Consider the following 20,994-nt stretch of genomic DNA (forward strand, 5'->3'; position numbering starts at 1 on the left):
ATCAAATCGTCACAGAGAAATATGCTCCCCCCCCCCCCCCCCCCCCCCCCCCTACACGCTCTCCCTACTGAGCTAAGCGGACATGCTCGACTATTCGAATTATTGTCCAAGAAGCAGGAAAATATTACCCTAAATGTTAAAATATCTACAGAGTTTCGATCCAGTATCTGCATTAGTTTTGGAGATAGTAACTTGCACTTAAAACTTTAACCAGAATTTTCTAAGTCTAAAATGGGACTTGACCCAGTGAGGTTGGTAATTGATTCTGAATAAGAAAAAATAAGTTTCAAATCTATATGCCTTTTAGTAATAGCTGTATGTACTTGCATGCAAAACTTTAACCAGGATATTCTAAGTCCAAAAGGGGGCAAAATTTGGCTGAAATGCAGGTCAGAGTTATGGGACTTGATGCTATCAACTAGTTCTATTACCCCAAAGACACATGTGAAGTTTCAATTCTATATCTGCATTAGTTCTGGAGATAATAACTTGCATGTAAAACTTTAACCAGGATTTTGTAAGTCCAAAAGGGAGCAATATGCTCAAAATACATGTCAAGTTATGGAACTTGACCCAGTGAGATTGGTAATTGACCTAGAAAAAGAAAAAAAATAAGTTTCAAAGCTATATGCCTTTAAATGATAGCTGTATGTACCTGCATGCAAAACTTTAACCAAGGTGTGACGCCGACGCCAGGGTGAGTAGAATAGCTAGACTATTCTTTGAATAGTCAAACTAAAAATTGCATGAGTTCCAAATTTTTCAAATCAGTCTAGCAAAAAATCAAGCACACAACCATATCTTTTTTATTTGCTGAATTTTCTAATTATATTCTGAAGTTTTGAAAAGTCAGACTTTTAATCAAATTCTACATTGCAGAAAAATGTTTGATCCGAAAATGCAGAACTACCTTAGAGAAGAACTTACTAGTTTTTTGCCCTAAAGAAACTGTGTATTAAAAAGATAAGTAACAAAGTAACTTTCAACATGATACATATACTAAAATAACTGGCATTCTAGATGATTTGAATTCCTTACAAATTATGTGCAACATCATATGGAGATTTCCCACCAGTTAAACTCCAACCCTTATTTCAAGTATAGACTGGCACCTTGGTAGGGCACATACATCTATCAAAGATTATAAACACTAACTACTATTTTTGTCCCACCAATGTCCTAGTAATACTCACTAAAAACAAAGAAAAACAGCCAACATAAAATCTGGGTCAGCTATTAACATAAAGAAAAGCTGAGTAATTTAAACTCACCACTACAATCTTCTGAAGACTTTGTCCCACTACTTAAGGTACATTGTCCCGCTGGACAGTGCTGACAGCTGGTTGCAGAGTCATCAGACTGGTATGTGTTTTTTGGACATGAATAGCATGGAACCAAACCAGAAGTTGAGGAATAACCTGGACTACAAACGTCTGAAAGGGGAAAAAATGTTAGATGCACAGTATTAATAGGTGTCAAACTGGTCATAAACTTTGCTCTTTCTAACAAAAATCTGCCATTAAATGTTAAAATAAAACAATTCCCAGTCTGCCTAAACACCAAATTATTAGCTTTACAATTCAGAATGTTGAAGTCTAGAGCAGAACTTAAACAGTTTTGTTATGTGGAAACTGAAATGATTAGAACCCTGGAATTAAGGTTTAAAACATAATATACAGGAGGCAAAATTAAAATTACAGTTACATTAACCAATAATCCAGATAGAAAGGTAAACTTTTTTTTCAACCTTTACAGTCAGACTGGTTCCTGGAATACTGATGTTCTGTTGATGTGCTTTCAGGGCACAACATACAAGCAGTCTGTATCATGTTGTCACGGTAACTTCCAGCAGCACATGGCAAACATACATCTTTCCTTGCTTCCATTCCAAGGGGACATGGCCCTTTAAAAGATAATGCAACTTAGTTTTTGATAATAGTTAGTACCTGTAGAGATAGGTCAAAATACACCTCAAAATTGGATGTAACATGCATACTGTACTTCAGAAAAGTGGTCTTGATTTTTCCCTACGACCAGTAATAAAAAAGTTACAACATAAGCTATTTATAGTAACAACAAAGGGAAGTAATTCTAGGTTCTGGCGCATGACACTCCATCACATGGTTGTGAACATTTGTGCCAAGTTACATCAAAATCCCTCCATGCATGAAGAAGAAATGCTCCGGACAAAGTCATTATTGAATTTAATCTTTGACCTTCAAGTGTGACCTTGATAGGAACCAACAGTTTGCACATGACACTCCGTTTCACTGAGGTTAACATTCAAGCCAAACATAAACGAGATTGCTCCATGCATGTCAAAGTTATGGCCTGGACAAACAAATCTGGACGGATGGACACACGGGCGCACGCACATACACCAAACAGCCGTTTGGACAACTATGTCTTCGCTTCTGCAAGCGGGCTCAACAAAAACAGGAGCATGCCTGCTGTAGGTCCTCCTTTACAATAAATGACATGAATCATAATCTCTGTTAATTAACACACTGGTGGAGAGAGAATGATGCAATGTGCCTATTAAGATTGAGAACAATAGCTTAAAGCATTTTAAAGTTACCGAGATGAAACAAAATTGACCTTTGAACAAATGATCTCAAAATCAGTGGGGGTCATCCACTGGCTACAGGCAATGTGCCTGATAAGAATGAGGACTGTCAGTGAAGGGGTTCTAAAGTTAGTGAGCAGAAATGTTTTCTTTACTTATAGTCACTGTGACCTTGACTTTTGACCTACAAACCTCAAAACTAATACAGGCCATGTACTGCCCATGGGCAATGCATTTGCTAAGTCAGAATATCATAGGTCAAAAATTCTCAAGATGTTGAGCAGAAATTATTTTTGTATAACCAGTCATTGTGATCTTGACCTCTGCCCACTCACCTCAAAACCAAGAAGTATCATCCACTGCCCATGGGCATTAAATCTGCAAAGTTGGAGGATCTTAGAGACAGGAGTTCTCATACTGAACAGAAATGGTTTTTGTACTAATAGTGGCATCAAAATCAATAGGGTCATGCACTGTCAACAGGCAATGTCTGCCAAGTTTGAGGAATTGTACTAACAGTCATTTTGACCTTGACCTTTGACCCGCTAATCTCAAATCAACAGGGGCCATTAACAGCCAATGAACAATGTGCCTGCTAAATTTGCAAATTGTCAGACCATTCTCAAGATTTTGCACAGAAAAGGGTCACTGTGACCTTGATGCTTGACCTACTGGTCTCAAAATTAAAAGGTATTATCTAATGCCCATAAGCAATAGTTATATCATGTTTGAGGATCACAAGTCAAAGCATTCTTCAGTTACTGAGTTAAAATGAAGTTGCTACCTGACCTAATATAAACAGGCAACTTGTGCCATCACACAGTATGTCCCTTTGGAAGTAAAAAAAAGAAACACTTCTTTTTTTCCAAACAGATGACTATCACAGTTAACTTACCTCTCAAGAGCAACAACCCCAGTACTAAAATCAAATTGTACTCTTTCCTGCAGCATTTACTCTACAGAAATTGCACTATATTCATTTAGTAACAAGAACAACTAGAGCTGTCACAGGAGTGATGAATTATACCCCCACAATATGGCCTTGGCACAGAAGTAAGTCAATGTCAAAGTTGAACCTCAAAATCAAGCACTCTCAAGTTATCATCCAGAAAGGATTTAACTGTTCCGGGTCACTGTGACCGTAATCTTTGACCTACTGACCTAAAAATCAATAGAGTCATGTGCTGGTCATGACTAACCTCCCTATCATTTTTCATAATCCTAAGACCAAGTGTTCTTAAGTTGTCTTCTGGAAATGGTTTAACTGTTCCAGGTCACTTTGACCTCAAAATCAATAGGAGTCATCTGCTGGCAATGACCAACCTCCCTATCAACTTTCACGATCCTAGACCCAAGCGTTCTCAAGTTATCATCCAGAAACCGTTTAACTGTTCCAGGTCATTTTGACCTTGACCCACTCACCACAAAGTCAAACTTGGGAGTATCCACTTTTCCATCTGACCTGTATACTATGATGTTACCCCTGTGTACCAAAATTTATGATCCTAGGCTCAAACATTCTCAAGTTGTTATCCGAAAATCGTTTTAACTGTTCTGGGTCATTGTAACCTTGACATTTGACCTACTGACCTCAAGTTGCACTTGACCTGTATTTTATGATGTTATACCTGAATACCAAAATTTATGATCCTTGGCCCAAGCATTCTCAAGTTATTATCCGGAAACCCTTTAACTGTTAAGGGTCATTGTGACCTTGACCTTTGACCTACTGACCATAAAGTCGAACTTGACCTGTATTATCTAAATCTGTCAAGCCTTTCATGAGTTATTGTCTGGAAGCCATGAAAACCAATGGACAGACCAATGGATTGACCGCAAGCTCACTCATTTTGTGGGGGTATAGAAAAATTGTTCACTACTTTAAAGAACAAAAACAAAACTCACAACAGAGATCAGCAGCTTTTTCATCATCTGACCTGACAAGTGTTGGTGGACACATGTGGTCCACTGTGTTTTTGTGTAGAGTAGGTTTTGTGAGTTTAGCAGACTTGTTACAGTTGTTAATCAACTCCAAGTTATCCAAGATTTTCAGGTCTAGGTCTACCACATTTGGACAGGTATCTTGTGATGACTGCCTTTTTCCAGTTAAATTGAACACGGCAACAACTAGCACCTAAATATAAAATAAGAGATCTTAACTGTGTCTAAACTACGTTTATTTGATCATATATTATACAATTACAGACACCTGTATCTATCAATATGTAGTTCTGATGACTGATGACCAAGTCCTTAGTCAGTGGTCTTTCAGGCAGAAATCTGGCATAAAACAAGACTACTGGTATGTGAAATAATTATGTTTCTATTCTTTCTATCAAATGTTTGAATCAGTTCTTTAAAAGCATTTATGATTGAGTGCTCTAAAAGCAACTAACGTTTCACTGTATTTATGACAATACTCAATGAGCATTTTTTTTATTTTACAGGTTTGATTTTTTTTGCTTCATATTGAAGCTGATCAAATCTTGATTTCAGTCTAATTCAAACAGCCGTATCAGTTTTACAAATAAACACATTTATGACTATGCCAGGAATTTTATCTTTGAATAAAGATTACTTTAAACTTGAATTTTGAGACAATTACCAGAATTCAGCATTGCCATTGGTCAATTCCAGATTGTTTTTCATAAATAACCAATCAGATGCTGGAGTTTTAAGGCTGGTCTCAAGTTCAGTTTTATATCCCTGGACCTCGGTATACTGAATTATTACTCTTTCATACTTAACAATTAAACTCTGCTTGCAACAAAAATGGAATTTTGTACTTAAAAATCTATAGATAAGAATGTGGTAAATTTGACCTGAAAATTACACAAGATAAAGATATACAAAAAAGATGTTAACAAATGGAATAGCTCTACTAACCTCGCTATTAGTGTTTCTGGACAATGCGCCAGCCACTGATACACTAGCACCATTGCTTTCTAGAACTTTCTTCAGAGCGCCCTCTAAAGCAGATGTAAACTCACAATCACATCCGATACCAACACACAGGTCTGTCACTAGAGTCCAGGTCACATTGTATTTCCAAATAGGACACTCACTGTAACCTTATAATATAGAACAAAACACATTACATGAAGAAAATATGTGAAAGAATTTTTCTGTTTGGTTTAACATCACACTGACACAATCACAGGCCATATGGGGACTTTCCAGCTTTTGACGGTAGAGGATGACCTCAAGGTGCCCCTCTGGCATGTGGATAGAACCACCAATCTTCCACAAGCCAGCTTGATGACTTTCTCACCTGAAGAACTATACACCCCAAGCAAGGCTCAAACCCACATCGGTGAGGGGCAAGTGATTTGAAGTCAGCAACCTTAACCACAAACAACACTGTACATAGCAAGATTATATCATATTGCAAGAAGAATCTTGAATGATGTGTATAGTTGTCAGTTAACACAATATCAATAACAATTACATAGCTGAAACTTGATTGTTTAATTATAAATACCCTTAAAACCCTAAAAATAAAACAAATTCTATGATTATGTAAGACAGTTCTCAAACAAACAAATGCAGATATAAAGACATTGGAAAGTAGACCATGCATTAGACAGCAACATGTCAAATATTCCCCAACATTTACCTTCAAGGACACAGTCTGGTATATAATCTGAGGGTGTCCACGTCCCATTTCCCCTGCAGGTATATTCATTCGAAGGTTGTACCACAAACACAGAGTTATCTTTGCATTGTGCAGAACACACTTCCAGTGCATCCCGCTGTTTACACTGCAGCTGAACATTTGACGGCTCTAGAAGTTTTGGGCAGCCAGTTTCTACTGATAAATGTAATAAAACAGTACAATGTTTAATCACCATCTCAGACATTAAACAGATTATATTAATAACGAAATGTAATAACAATTTGCAGGAAGAATTCCTTTCTATATATTGCTTATAAGCCTTTCCCCTAGGTTCAGGTTCCTTCCCCTCTCAGTAAAAAAAAACACACAAACAAATGTAACAACTGCACAAATAAACTTTTTATATCACAATGTACAACTACATCTTATATATCAGAAGAATGCACAACTGTACCTTAGATACAGCAAAGGTATGGAACTGTAAAAAATACACAATATAAAACAGGACTGACAATACCGGTAATCCATTAACACAGTGAAATTATTAAATTTTGTGGGGAACTAATGCTTGTGGATTTCAACCCACAAATTTTGATCCCATCAAAGCAGTTTAATTCCCATTCATTTTTTTTTTTTATGATCAAAAAGCAAAATCAAAAAAAAATTGATATCCTTACAAAATAGTAGTTTTGGCAAAACCTCATTTGACCTTTGTACTGGTTTTCCAGAGCATGCCAAATCATAAGTGATTTAAAAAAAAGCTTCAACTTTTCTACACAATCAAGCTACCAAATATAAATCTCTATGAACATAAGCTTACCATCCCCCTTCAATTTCTTCAAACAATTCTGATAATGCATCCATAAACAATTTATTTACTCAATGAAAATATTATATCTTTGTGATGTTGTAAAATTAGGCAAATGTGGTGCATTTTTTTTTTCTGACTATGTAAAATGAGCAGAGATTTCACCTGTTACATGAACAGTTATTTTGCAGGTTGCAGAATTCTCCATACTGTCTTCAGCAGTCACTGTTATTATTGTATCCTGAAACAAGAGTGTCAAAATTTAGCAATATACGCCAATCACAGCAAATTACTTTAGACTTTTAAATTATTCTGCTTAACCCTTACCCTACTAAATTTCTTTAATGAACTTGTCCATCTTTCAATTTGAACAGTACCATTAACTGTTAAAAGGGGTGATTACCAAAAAGATACTGACTGAATAGCAAACTTTGCAGATCATGAGCTACACTGATCGCAAAGGCAGAATCAATCGTGTCTAGCATGATAAGGGTTAATGAGCAGACTAGCTGTCAATTTTTCCAATTCTGACTTATTCAAGGGCACTAACTCCAGAGCATTAAAGACAATCCAACTGGTTACTGAACTTGACAAATATTATATGCCCATAAACATTCTAAATTAAGTGAACACTGGATAAGATCTGCTGAAGGTATTAAGTGGACACTGTCAAAGTTTCTGCAATTTTAAATTCAAGGGCCAAAACTCTGGAGTAACTCAGAGTATCCAGCTGGTTATCATACAGATATTATACCAACAAACAAGGTGACCTAGTTTAGTGAACATATGGAAAAAGACTTACATATATTAGAGAGATGACAATGTCTATATTTCACAACTGTTAGTAACTAAAGTGCCACAACTCAAGAGCAAATGGACAATCTGGATGTTTATTGAACTTAGACAAGATATTAAGCCCATAAACATTATACAAAAGTTATGTGAGAACTGCATAGGAATAGCACAAGTTAAGAGAGAGGACACAGTCAATATTTGCAATTTTGAGTAATTCAAGAGCTGTAACTCCAGAAAAACTAGGAGGATCCAACTAGTTTTCAAACTTGGCCAAGGTATTATGGCGATATAAAATTGCAACCAAGTTCAGTGAACACTGGATAAGAACTTCTCAAGTTTGGGTGTAGATACTGCCAGTTTTGGCAATTTTTTGTTATTCAAGGGCCACAACTCTAAAGACACTTAGAGAATCTAGCTGGTTATTAAACTTTGCAGATATATTATGTAAATAAACATTGCGATATAGTTTGTTGCTCTAAAGAGGATGTACTGAGGTTGTTACTCTACATAGATTGTTGTTATAGAGAGGCTGGTGCTCTACAGGGGTTAAATGTACTCAGAATATCATGTAATTTAGAAAATATTTGCTTTTGCTTGAAAATATTTGCTTCGCAGTAGTGTAGATAACAGAGGTTAGACTGTATTGCTACTTAAGACTTGATCTCCTTCGGTATAACCAAATATAAACATATCAACATACCTCATACACAAAGTAAGGCTGTGTAATGTTCGGCTCGACTGTAATGACAGGTTCAATACCAGAGTTGTCTGTAGCAACAGGTATATCTATAATAACTGGTATAGGTAACACTGAACCAGACACTTCCTTTGGTGTTTTGGGACAATCAACAAACACTGGACTTTCCACATCTGATACAAAAAACAAAAAGAAATGTCAAACAAAAACTCTATAAAACAAAACCAATCTGACTTTGTGCCTGCAACACAAAAATTGTTCTATGAATTCTGCAATGTGCTTCCAGTTACATTTTTCACAAAAAAAAACTAGTTGCTTTTGAACAAGAGCTGGTAGAACACGAAATGCCCCCTTGATGTATTCAGTAATGGCACAAGGAACAGAAATTATTTGGTCACTGTACACAACAGCTCTACTGTTCTGGGTAAATGTGACCTTGACCTTTGACCTACTGAGCACAAAATCAATAGGGGTTATCTGCTCCCTATCAACTTTCATGATCCTAGGCCCTAGCATTCTCATGTAATTGTCTGGAAACGGTTTAACTTTTCCATGTCACTGTGACCTTGACCTTCAGCCTGTTCTTAAAATCAATAGCTCATCTGCTGGTCATGACCAACCTCTCTTTTAATTTTCATGATCCTAGGTCTAAGCATTCTTGAGTTTTCATCCAGACACCGTCAATAGGGTGATCTGCTAGTCATGATCAACCTCCCTATCAACTTTCATGATCCTAGGCCCTAGCATTCTCAAGTAATCGTTTGGAAACAGTTTAACTGTTCCAGGTCACTGTGACCTTGACCTTTGACCTACTGACCTAAAAAATCTACTGTCAAGACCAACCAAAATTAATAAGGGTCATCTGCTAATCAATTACCCTATCAAGTTACGTGATCCTAGGCCCAAGCGACCTCAAGTTATCATCAAGAAATGGTTTAACTGTTCTTGGTCACTGTAACCTTAACCTTTGACCTAATGACCTCAAAATCAATAGGGGTCATCTGCTGGTCATGGTAAACCTCCCTATCACCTTTCATGGAACTAGGCCCAAGTGTCTCGAGTTTTCATCCAGAAATCATTTAACTGTTCCGGGTCACTGTGACCTTGACCTTCGACCTAATGACCTCAAAATCAATAGGTATCATCTGCTGGTTATGATCAACCTCCCTATCAGCTTTCATGATCCTAGGCCGAAGTGTTCTTGAATTATCATCCAGAAACGGATTGGTCTACATACGGACAGACAGACTGACCGACTGATCGACATCTGCAAAAACAATTTACCCCTCCTTCTTTGAAGGGGGGCATAAAAAGCTGATGCACAAGGTTACATACAATCTGAGCATTAGAAGATTTCATGGTAGCATGTAGTGTGGTCATAAATACCTTTACATTAGATATTCTGCAAAATTATTAGAAAAAAATGTACGAGGAATGGTGGTAAAGAAATACAACTAATCTTAGCATCTGTCCATCTTTTAATTTAGACAAAAGATTGGAACACAACCATTAAGACTCACATTTTAAAAAAAATGTAGTTATATTCAGTACAAATTTCACCAGAATGAAACAGTAAATTACTTTGTTATGTAAATTTAATTAGGGTACTGTCATACCCACTAGAAATAAAAAAAAAATTTCATTGTTGTTTTGATGGCTGTACAATTGTAGATGAGCTTCATAATTAGCAACAAGAAGAGGAACTACGTAATTGTTATCTCTATAAGTCTTCTTACAATTTTATCTATAGAACTGTCCGTATGTTCATAAAGAATTATGATATGGTTTTTAAATTAGTTATCTCCTAGTAAAGAAAGACAGGAAAACCTGAACAAGAGCTTTCACTGGAAAAATCTTTGGAATGAAAAAAAAAACAACAACAACAGAAATAAATAAATGACCTGAGAAGAAATCTGCTAATTTATTTTGACTTTCATAATGTTAAGATACTTATACTGACAATACGTAAACACAAATTAATGCAGGAAATAATTTTAACAAGTGACCGAGTACTGCAGTGGCAATAAAGAAGTCCCCTACCAGTTGAAAACTTTCAACAGTGACCTTGACTTTTGACCAACAAGCATACATCATGTGCTGACACATTGTCTCATCATGGGGAGCATTTCTGTGTAGCACTAAGATAATCCATCAATGCATGTAAAAGTTATGGAGCAGAAACAATATTTACTTGACCTTTAATAGTGACCTTGACCTTTGACCTACAAGCAAAAGTCATGTAGGTGCATAATCTACATTGACATCCCCCTAGTCATATACCTAGTTTTACAAACCTAGCTTTTTGAGTAATTGCAGGATCCAGATTTGCTGACAGACACACGGAAGGATGGACGGACAGACGGACTCAGGGCATTTCAATAGTCCCCTCCAGTATTCCACTGATAGGGACTAAAAACACATCGTCTCAATATCTTTTGCCTATATTCCAAGTTTCAAGTCAATACCATTAAAACTTTATAAATTATGCTCTGGACACAACATATCATGGGCAGATTTGACCTTGCTGTAACCTTGCCCTTTGAACTACCACCCTGGTTCAAGCACACTGCACATCATCACACTGCCACCTACCTACATCTCAAATCTAAGTCAATACCTTGAATGGTTAATAAGTTATATTCAGGACACGAAATGCAACATACAGATTTGACCTTTGAGCCTACACACTCAGGACCTGTGCATTGTATATCATCTCATTGCCACCTGCCAAGTTTGAAGTCAATACCTTGCATGCTTATTTAATTATGCTCCAGAAACAGAATATGATGGCTAATTTTGACCTTTAAGCTCAATTTGTGACCTTGACCTTTAACTTACAGAGCCGGTTCTAGTGCTCTGCACATAATCTCATCGCCATCTACCTATATGCCAAGTTTAAAGTCAATATCTTTAATGGTTACAAAGTTGTGCTCAAGACACAAATTATGGCGGACAGATGCATGCCCATCACATAATATGACCATTTTATACGGGCGTATAAAAATCAATTAGTAAAAAAAACAAGAGCTGTCACTAATGGTGACAAATGCCCCTGCAGCACCTTGACCTTTGATCTGGTGACCCCAAAGTCAGTAGGGGTCGTGTACTCAGTAAGTTCTATTAGCATGTGAAGTTTGAAGGTCCTGGGTGCAGTGGTTCGCGAGTAAAGTGCCTTCATGCAAAAAGTTAACATTAGCCCCTGTGACCTTTGACCTGGTGACCCCAAAGTCAGTAGGGGTTGTGTACTCAATAAGTACTATCAGCATGTGATGTTTGAAGGTCCTGGGTGCAGTGGTTCGCGAGTAAAGTGCCTTCATGCAAAAAGTTAACATTGGCCCTTGTGACCGTGACCTTTGACCTGGTGATCCCAAAGTCAGTAGGGGTCATGTACTCAATAAGTACTATCAGCACGTGAAGTCTGAAGGTCCTGGGTGCAGTGGTTCGCAAGTAAAGTGCCTTCATGCAAAAAGTTAATATTGGCCTGTGACCTTGACCTTTGACCTGGTGACCCCAAGTCAGTAGGGTTTGTGTACACAATAAGTACTATCAGCACGTGAAGTTTGAAGGTCCTGGGTGCAGTGGTTTGCGAGTAAAGTGCCTTCATGCAAAAAGTTAACATTGGTCACTGTGACCTTGACCTTTGACCCCAAAGTCAGTAGGAGTCATGTACTATATACTATAATAGGTACTATCAGCAAGTGAAGTTTGAAGGTCCTGGGTGCAGTGGTTCACGAGTAAAGTGCCTTCATGCAAAAAGTTAACGCTGTGACGAACTAACGAACTTACGAACAGACAGACAGTTAAAACTAATATGCCTCCCTTTGGGGGCATAAAAATGTTTTACAAACTAAACATAATTTGCAAAATACAGACAAAGCTGTATTTCTTTTCGAACACCTCTTTTTTCCATTAGAAATCCTCCAATACCTTAGAACAAGCGATAAAATATACACTCTAGTAATACCTATACATTTTGGTACAGTTCCATTCCATTTCCCTGATGACATTTCCTGGAATACTGATCGCTTCTTCCGAACTTCCCCACTATGATACCTATTTACATCTCTGGAGGCTCTGAAGCTTTTATCTTCATTATCCTGCTTGATATCCCATCTTCTCTCTTCTGCTGCATGTCCGATGCTAACATCAGCTGCCCTTTTCTTTCGACCTTTACCGTTATTGCCTTTGCCAAAGTCGAGAAACTCGACATCTTTGTTACATCTTGACTCATTACAGCAGTAGTAACAGCGAGCATTGTTTGATGAAGAGTCACACGGTGCTGAATCCATGTTACTTTTACAAGCCTCTCTGGACTGACAGCTTTTAGAGATATTCTTGACCTGTTTTCCTGAATAAATCACTTCTGTCTGGCATACAGGCTGGAAAGCATTACAAAAATACATACCTTAGTACAGATAGAATATAACAATCATTGGCTGTAAATGTAGATGTACATGTATACAATAATCTTCTAATGTTTTATGATTCTAGGTCAAACATTTTTGAGACATTATATGAAGCAAACTTTCATATCCTTTATGCATATTTTTGACCCAATCTAAGGTCATAACTCTTGACTGACTGAGTGAGATCCCAAACAAAACACCAGAAGAACAACTTCATTTACTGAATGATAATCCTATAAGGCTAATTGACTCTTCAAGCTAATTTCTGACTTGGCCAAGGTCCATAACTCTGGTCTAGCTGAGTGAAATCTCAAACAAAACCCCAGGTGCACAATTTCACATGCAAATCAACAATCCTATGAAGTTTCACGACTTTAGGTCACATACTTTTTGAGAGTTAGATGACATAAATTCAGATGGAAGGACAGACAGATGGACAGACAAGCACAAATCTATGTGCCCACTAACCTCCCCAAATTCTAGGGGGCACAAAAATGTAGTTAGTCTGTTGCTATAAACAGCATGAGAGTCATTAGGGGTCATAGATGGTTTCCTTCAGCATGAGAAAAATCCCAGCAAACGCTTGTCTAGTGTGCAAGAAAAGTATTTCTGTTAAGTTCACCTTTTAGGAACATAATATGGTGACAAACAAAATAGCTAAAAAAAGTTAAGCATAAAACAATATTATTATAATAATTTCAAACAAGTGAATGAAGTATTGCCATGCAATACAAAGTCCCCTACTGGAAGGCACCTAATTTTTTCTACTGCAGTATAACATGATGAACTGATATCTGTCAATGATGTATAAACAATTTTGTACTACATATACAATATGTTATAACATTATAACAACACACTTGGATTAAAATGTGCATATATAAAAACCCACAGTTGTTTTCATATTGAATTTTTTGGGCTGATTATAAAAATGTTATCATGTAAGTTATTTATAGTAACAACAAAGGGAAATTAATCTTTAAAAAAAAAAAAAAAAAAAAAAAAAAAAAAAAATAATAATAATAATAATAACATAAGTCCACAAGAAACTTTTTACCAGGTAGAGATAGGTCAAAATACACCTAAAAATTTGATGTAACATGCATGCTGTACCACAGAAAAGTGGTCTCGATTTTTCTCTACCGCCAGTAATAAAAAAGTTACAATAAAATCTATTTATAGTAACAACAAAGGGATGTAATTCTAAAAACAAGGGTGCCTCATGGTGTTGAACATTTGGTCCAAGTTACATCAAAATCCCTCCATGCATGAAGAAGAAATGTCCGTACAAAGTCATTCTTGAATTTGACCTTTGACCTCTAAATATGACCTTGACCTTAGAGCTAGGGACCTGGTTCTTGCGCATGACATGTTGTCTCATCCAGGGGAATATTTGTGCCAACTGATATCTAAATCCTGCTTTGCATGACAAAGTTATAGACCGGACAGGAAAAAAATCCTCTTGACCTTTGATCTCAAAGTGTGACCTTGACCTTTAAGCTAGGGTACTGGGTTTGCGCATGACACATCGTCTCATCATGGGAAACATTTGTGCCAAGTAATATTAAAATCCCTTCATGGATGGCAGAGTTATGGACGGGACAGGAAAAAAACTCTGTTGACCTTTGACACCCAATTGTGACCTTGACCTTTGAGCTAGGGGTCCGGGATTTGCGCATGACACGTCGTCTCATCATGGGGAACACTTGTGCTAAGTGATATTAAAATCCCTTAATGAATGTCAGAGTTATGGACCGGACACGAAACAGACCCTGTTCATGCTATGTTAACATTTGACTGCTAAGTGTGACCTTGACCTTTGAGCTAGGGGTCTGAAAGTTGTGCATAACACATCGTCTTATTATGAGGTACATTTGTGCCAAGTAATATTAAAATCCCTTCATAGATGGGAGAGTTATGGACCGGACAGGAAAAAAGCCTTGTTGACCTTTGACCTCCAATTGTGACCTTGACCTTTAAGTTAGGGGTCCAGGTTTTGCGCATGACACGTCGTCTCCTCATGGGGAACATTTGTGCCAAGTAATATTAAAATCTCTTCATGGATGGGAGAGTTATGGACCGAACAGGAAAAAAGCCCTGTTGACCTTTGACCTCCAATTGTGACCTTGACCTTTGAGCTAGGGGTCCGGGATTTGTGCATGACACATCATCTCATCATGGGGAACATTTGTGCCAAGTAATACTAAAGTTCCTTCAAAGATGGGAGAGTTGTGGACCGGACAGGAAAAAAGCCCTGTTGACCTTTGACCTCCATTGTGACCTTGACCTTTGAGCTACGAGTCCGGGTTTTGCGCATGACACGTCGTCTCATCATGGGGAACATTTGTGCCAAGTAATATTAAAATCCCTTCATGGATGACAGAGTTATGGACCGGACACGAAATTGCGGACGGACGGAATGACGGAATGACGGAATGACAGAATGACGGAAAGACGGAATGACGGAAAGACGGAATGACGGAATGACGGAAAGACGGAATGACAGAATGACGGAAAAGAGCATTCCTATAGTCCCCAAAACTGGTTTTCAACCAGTAGGGGACTAATAAAACAGGGAATTACTTTGACATTGGTGAGAGAGTATATTTCAACAAGAGGGTCATGATGACCCTATATTGCTCACTTGTTAAACTCGGCCCTGGATTTGTCAAGATAAACATTCTGACCAAGTTTCATGAAGATAGGGTCATAAATGTGGCCTCTACAGTGTTAAGAAGATTTTCCTTTGATTTGAGTGGTGACCTAGGTTTTGACCCCACATGACCCAGTTTCAAATTTGGTCTAGAAATCATCAAGATAAATATTCTGACCAAGTTTCGTGAAGATAGGATCATAAATGTGACCTCTAGGATGTTAACAAGCTTTTACTTTAATTTGATTTGGTGACCTAGATTTTGACCCCACATGATCCAGTTTCAAACTTGGCCTATAGATCATCAAGATAAACATTCGGTATCAAATCAAAGCATAAATGAAACCTCTATATAGCTTGAAAGGGCCAAAATAGAAAATTTACGTGACAGTTGAGACATCAGAGCGCCTTTATAACTAATTTTCTGCCCTACAGTTCTACCTGCCCAACAGTTTTACCTACCTAATAGTGTAATGCCTTACAGTTCTAAGTGACTTACAGTCATATCTGCCAAACAATTCTTTTTGCCAAACAGTTCTACCTGCAAACAGTTCTCTCATGCCATAAGTTCTATCTGCCAAACATTTCTACCCACCGAAGAGTTATATCTGCCAAACAGTTTTACCTGCAAATAGTTCTACCTGCCAAACAGCTTTATCTGCAAACATTCTACCTACCTAACAGTTCTATCTGTAAAACACTTTTATCTGCAAACAGTTCTATCTGCCAAACAGTTTCACCTGCAAATCAGTTCTACATGCCTAACAGTTTTACATGCCAAACAGTTTCATCTGCAAATAGTTCTATCTGCCAAACAGTTCTATCTGAACAAGAGATCACAGAGAGATCTTGGCGCCCACCACTGAGCCATTTTTGAATGTTCCAAATTTCAAGACTAGCTCAAGGTCAAAATCAAGCTCAAATTTCATTTCGGTACACAACACAGTGCATGTGGTTCAAATTTGAAAACTGTGGCTTGAGAAATGTGAAAGAAGGTCACTAGATCAATTTCAAGGTCAAAGTTCATTTCGGTAGACAGAACTATGCATGTCCTTCAAATTTGGAGGCTGTAGCTTGAGAAATGTGAAAGTAGGTACTAGGTAAAATTCAATGTCAAATTTCAATTCAGAACACAAAAATATGCATGTGGTCCAAATCTGAAGTCTGTACCTTCAAAACTGTGAAAGTAGGTCACTAGGTCAACCTCAAGATCAAAGTTCATTTCGGTACACAAAACTATGCATGTGGTCCAAGTTTGAAGGCTGTAGCTTGAGAAATGTGAAAGTAGGTCATTAGGTCAAAATCAAGGTCGAATTTCATTTCGGAACACAAAACTATGCATGTGGTCCAAATCTGAAGCCTCTACCTTCAAAAATGTGAAAGTAGGTCATTAGGTCAATGTCAAGGTCAAAGTTTGTTTCAGTACATAAACCTTTGCATGTGGTCCAAATTTTAAGGCTGTAGCTACAGAAATGTGAAAGTAGGTCACTAGGTCAAAATCAAGGTCAAATTTCATTTCTGTACACAACATAGTGCATGTGGTCCAAATTTGAAAGCTGTAGCTTGAAAAATTTGAAAGAAGGTCACGAGATCAATTTCAAGGTCAAAGTTCATTTTGGTAGACAGAACTATGCATGTACTTCAAATCTGGAGGCTGTAGCTTGAGAAATGTGAAAGTAGGTACTAGGTAAAAATCAATGTCAAATTTCAATTCAGACCACAAAAATATGCATGTGGTCCAAATTTGAAGTCTGTAGCTTCAAAAATGTGAAAGTAGGTCACTAGGTCAACCTCAAGATCAAAGTTCATTTCGGTTCACAAAACTATGCATGTGGTCCAAGTTTGAAGGCTGTAGCTTGAAAAATGTGAAAGTAGGTCATTAGGTCAAAATCAAGGTCGAATTTCATTTCGGACCTCAAAACTATGCATGTGGTCCAAATTTGAAGCCTCTACCTTCAACGAGATCACAGAGTGATCTTGGCGCCAACCATTGAGCCATTTCTGATTGTTCCAAATTTCAAGACTAGCTCCAGGTCAAATTTCATTTCAGTACACATCACTATGCATGTGGTCTATGCATGTGGTCCAAATTTGAAAGCTGTAGCTTGAGAAATGTGAAAGAAGGTCACAAAATCAATTTCAAGGTCAAAGTTCATTTCAGTATACACAACTATGCATGTGCTTCAAATCTGGAGGCTGCAGCTTGAGAAATGTGAAAGTAGGTACTAGGTAAAAGTCAATGTCAAATTTCAATTCAGAACACAAAAATATGCATGTGGTCCAAATTTGAAGCCTGTAGCTTCAGAAATGTGAAAGTAGGTCACTAGGTCATTCTGAAGATCAAAGTTCATTTCGGTACACAAAACCATGCATGTGGTCCAAATTTGAAGGCTGTAGCTTGAGAAATCTGAAAGTAGGTCACTAGGTCAAAATCAAGGTCAAATTTCATTTCGAAAACACAAAACTATGCATGTAGTCCAAATTTGAAGCCTGTACCTTCAAAAATGTGAAAGTAGGTCACTAGGTCAATGTCAAGGTCAAAGTTTTTTCAGTACACAAAACTATGCAAGTGGTCAAAATTTGAAGGCTGTAGCTTGAGAAATGTGAAAGTAGGTCACTAGGCCAAAATAACGGTGAAATTTCATTTCGGAACATAAAATTATGCATGTGGTCCAAATTTGAAGCCTGTACCTTCAAAAATGTGAAAATAGGTCACTAGGTCAATGTCAAGGTCAAAGTTTTTTCGGTACACAAAACTATGCATGTGGTCCAAATTTGAAGGATGTAGCTCGAGAAATGTGAAAGTAGGTCACTAGGTCAAAATCAATGTCAAATTCATTTCAGAACATGGAACTATGCATATGGTCCAAATTTGAAGCCTGTACCTTCAAAAATGTGAAAGTAGGTCACTAGGTCAATGTCAAGGTCAAAGTTTTTTCCGGTGCACAAAACTATGCATGTGGTCCAAATTTGAAGGCTGTAGTTACAGAAATGTGAAAGTAGGTCACTGGGTCAAATTTAAGGTCAACTCATGTCAAGGTTCATCTTGCCACTCAAAAATATACATGTGGTCCAAATTTGAATGTTGTAGTTATTGACAAGAAGATTTTAAAAGCTGCTTTTCCCTATATAAATCTATATGAACCATGTGACCCTTGAGGCGGGGCCATATTTCACCCTAGGGATATAATTTGAACAAACTTAGTAGAGAACCACTAGATGATGCTACATTACAAATATCAAAGCCCTAGGTCCTGTGGTTTGGACAAGAAGATTTTCAAAGTTTTTCGCTATACAAGTCTATGGAAACCATATGACCCCCAGGGCGGGGCCATATTTGACCCTAGGGGGATAATTTGAACAATCTTAGTTGAAAACACTAGATGATGTCACATACAAAATATCAAAGCCCTAGGCCCTGTGGTTTTGGACAAGAGGTTTTTCAAAGTTTGTCCCTATATAAGTTTATATAAACCATGTAACCCCCGGGGCGGGGCCATATTTGACTCCAAGGAAATAATTTGAATCATCTTGGTAGAGGACCACTAGATGATGCTTCATACCAAATATCAAAGCCCTAGGCTCTGTGGTTTTGGACAAGAAGATTTTCAAAGCTTTTCCCTATATAAATCTATGTAAATTATAGAAATAAACAAAGGGCCATAACTCACTCATAAATGGTTGAACCAGTCTGATTTTCAGGGGAACACAACTAGGGTACCAATACATAATTTTGACAAAGTTTGGTCAAAATCCCCCTAGTAGTTTCTGAGGAGATGGGATAACGAGAAATTGTTAACAGACGGATGGACCACGGACGCAGAGTGATTTAAATAGCCCATCATCTGATGATGGTGGGCTAAAAATATGCACATGGTCCAAATTTGAAGCCTGTAGCTTGAGAAATGTGAAAGAAGGTCACTAGGTCAATCTCAAGATCAAAGTTCATTTCGGTACACAAAACTATTCATGTGGTCCAAATTTTAAGGCTGTAGATTGAGAAATGTGAAAGTAGGTCACTAGGTCAAAATCAAGGTCAAATTTCATTTCGGAACACAAAACTATGCATGTGGTCCAATTTAAAGTCTCTACCTTCAACAAGAGATCACAGAGTGATCTTGGCGCCCACCAATGTGCCATTTTTTAGTGTTCCAAATTTCAAGACTTATTGACTAGCTCAAGGTCAAATTTTATTTCCGTACACAACACTGTGCATGTGGTCCAAATTCAAAAGCTGTAGCTTGAGAAATGTGAAAGTAGGTCACTAGATCAATTTCAAGGACAAAGTTCTTTGTACACAAAACTATGCATGTGCATCAAGTTTGAAGGCTGTAGTTTGAGAAATTTGAAAGTAGGTCACTAGGTCAATCTTAAGGTCAAAGTTTATTTCGGTAAACAAAATTATGCAAGTGGTCCAAATTTGAAGGCTGTAGCTTGAGAAGTGTAAAAGTAGGTCACTAGATCAAAATTAAGGTCAAATTTCACTTCAGAACACAAATCTATGCATGTGGTCCAAATCTAAAGCCTGTACCTTCAAAAATGTGAAAGTAGGTCACTAGGTCAATGTCAAGGTCAAAGTTTGTTTTGGTACACAAAACCATGCATGTGGGACAAATTTGAAGGCTGTGGCTTGAGAAATGTGAAAGTAGGTCACTAGGTCAAAATCAAGGTCAAATTTTATTTCGGAATACAGAACTATGCATTGGTCCAAATTTGAAGCCTGTACCTTCAAAAATGTGAAAGTAGGTCACTAGGTCAATGTAAAGGTCAAAGTTTGTTTCGGTTCACAAAACCATGCATGTGGTCCAAATTTGAAGGTTGTAGCTTGAGAAATGTGAAAGTAGGTCACTGGGTCAAAATCAAGGTCAAATTTCATTTCGAAACACGAAACTATGCATGTGGTCCAAATTTGAAGCCTGTAGCTTCAAAAATGTGAAAGTAGGTCACTAGGTCAATGTCAAGGTCAAAGTTTTTTTCAGTGCACAAAACTATGCGTGTGGTCCAAATTTGAAGGTTGTAGCTACAGAAATGTGAAAGTAGGTCACTAGGTCAAAATCAAGGTCAACTCATGTCAGTGTTCATCTTGCCACTCAAAACTATATATTGTGGTCCAAATTTGAATGTTGTAGGTTACTGACAAGAAGATTTTAAAAGATTTTCCCTATGTAAGTCTATATGAACACTGTGACCTCCGGGGCGGGGCCATATTTCACCCTAGGGGGATAATTTGAACAAACTCGGTAGAGAACCACGAAATGATGCTACATAACAAATATCAAAGCCCTAGGCTTTGTGGTTTGGACAAGAAGATTTCAAAGATTTTCCCTCTATAAGTCTATGTAAACCATGTGACCCCCAGGGCGGGGCCACATTTGACCCTAGGGGGATAATTTGAACAATCTTAGTAGAAGACTACTAGATGATGTCACATACAAACTATCAAAGCCCTAGGT

General features: G+C 37.5%; 1 protein-coding gene across 1 annotated transcript in view; it reads right to left on the reverse strand.

Annotated features, from left to right (window-relative positions):
• Positions 1 to 20,994, reverse strand: part of LOC123562034 (uncharacterized) — a 156,262-nt gene that overhangs the window by 27,508 nt on the left and 107,760 nt on the right. The window contains exons 28-35 of the mRNA XM_053524837.1: positions 12,447 to 12,861; positions 8,486 to 8,655; positions 7,156 to 7,231; positions 6,183 to 6,377; positions 5,453 to 5,637; positions 4,472 to 4,700; positions 1,748 to 1,903; positions 1,272 to 1,433 (exon numbers count right to left, since the gene is read on the reverse strand). Coding sequence (XP_053380812.1) covers positions 1,272 to 1,433; positions 1,748 to 1,903; positions 4,472 to 4,700; positions 5,453 to 5,637; positions 6,183 to 6,377; positions 7,156 to 7,231; positions 8,486 to 8,655; positions 12,447 to 12,861 — 1,588 coding nt within the window. The remainder of the gene's footprint in view (positions 1 to 1,271; positions 1,434 to 1,747; positions 1,904 to 4,471; positions 4,701 to 5,452; positions 5,638 to 6,182; positions 6,378 to 7,155; positions 7,232 to 8,485; positions 8,656 to 12,446; positions 12,862 to 20,994) is intronic.

The sequence above is a fragment of the Mercenaria mercenaria genome, chromosome 2 (assembly GCF_021730395.1).
Source record: "Mercenaria mercenaria strain notata chromosome 2, MADL_Memer_1, whole genome shotgun sequence".
Taxonomy (NCBI): Eukaryota; Metazoa; Mollusca; class Bivalvia; order Venerida; family Veneridae; genus Mercenaria; species Mercenaria mercenaria.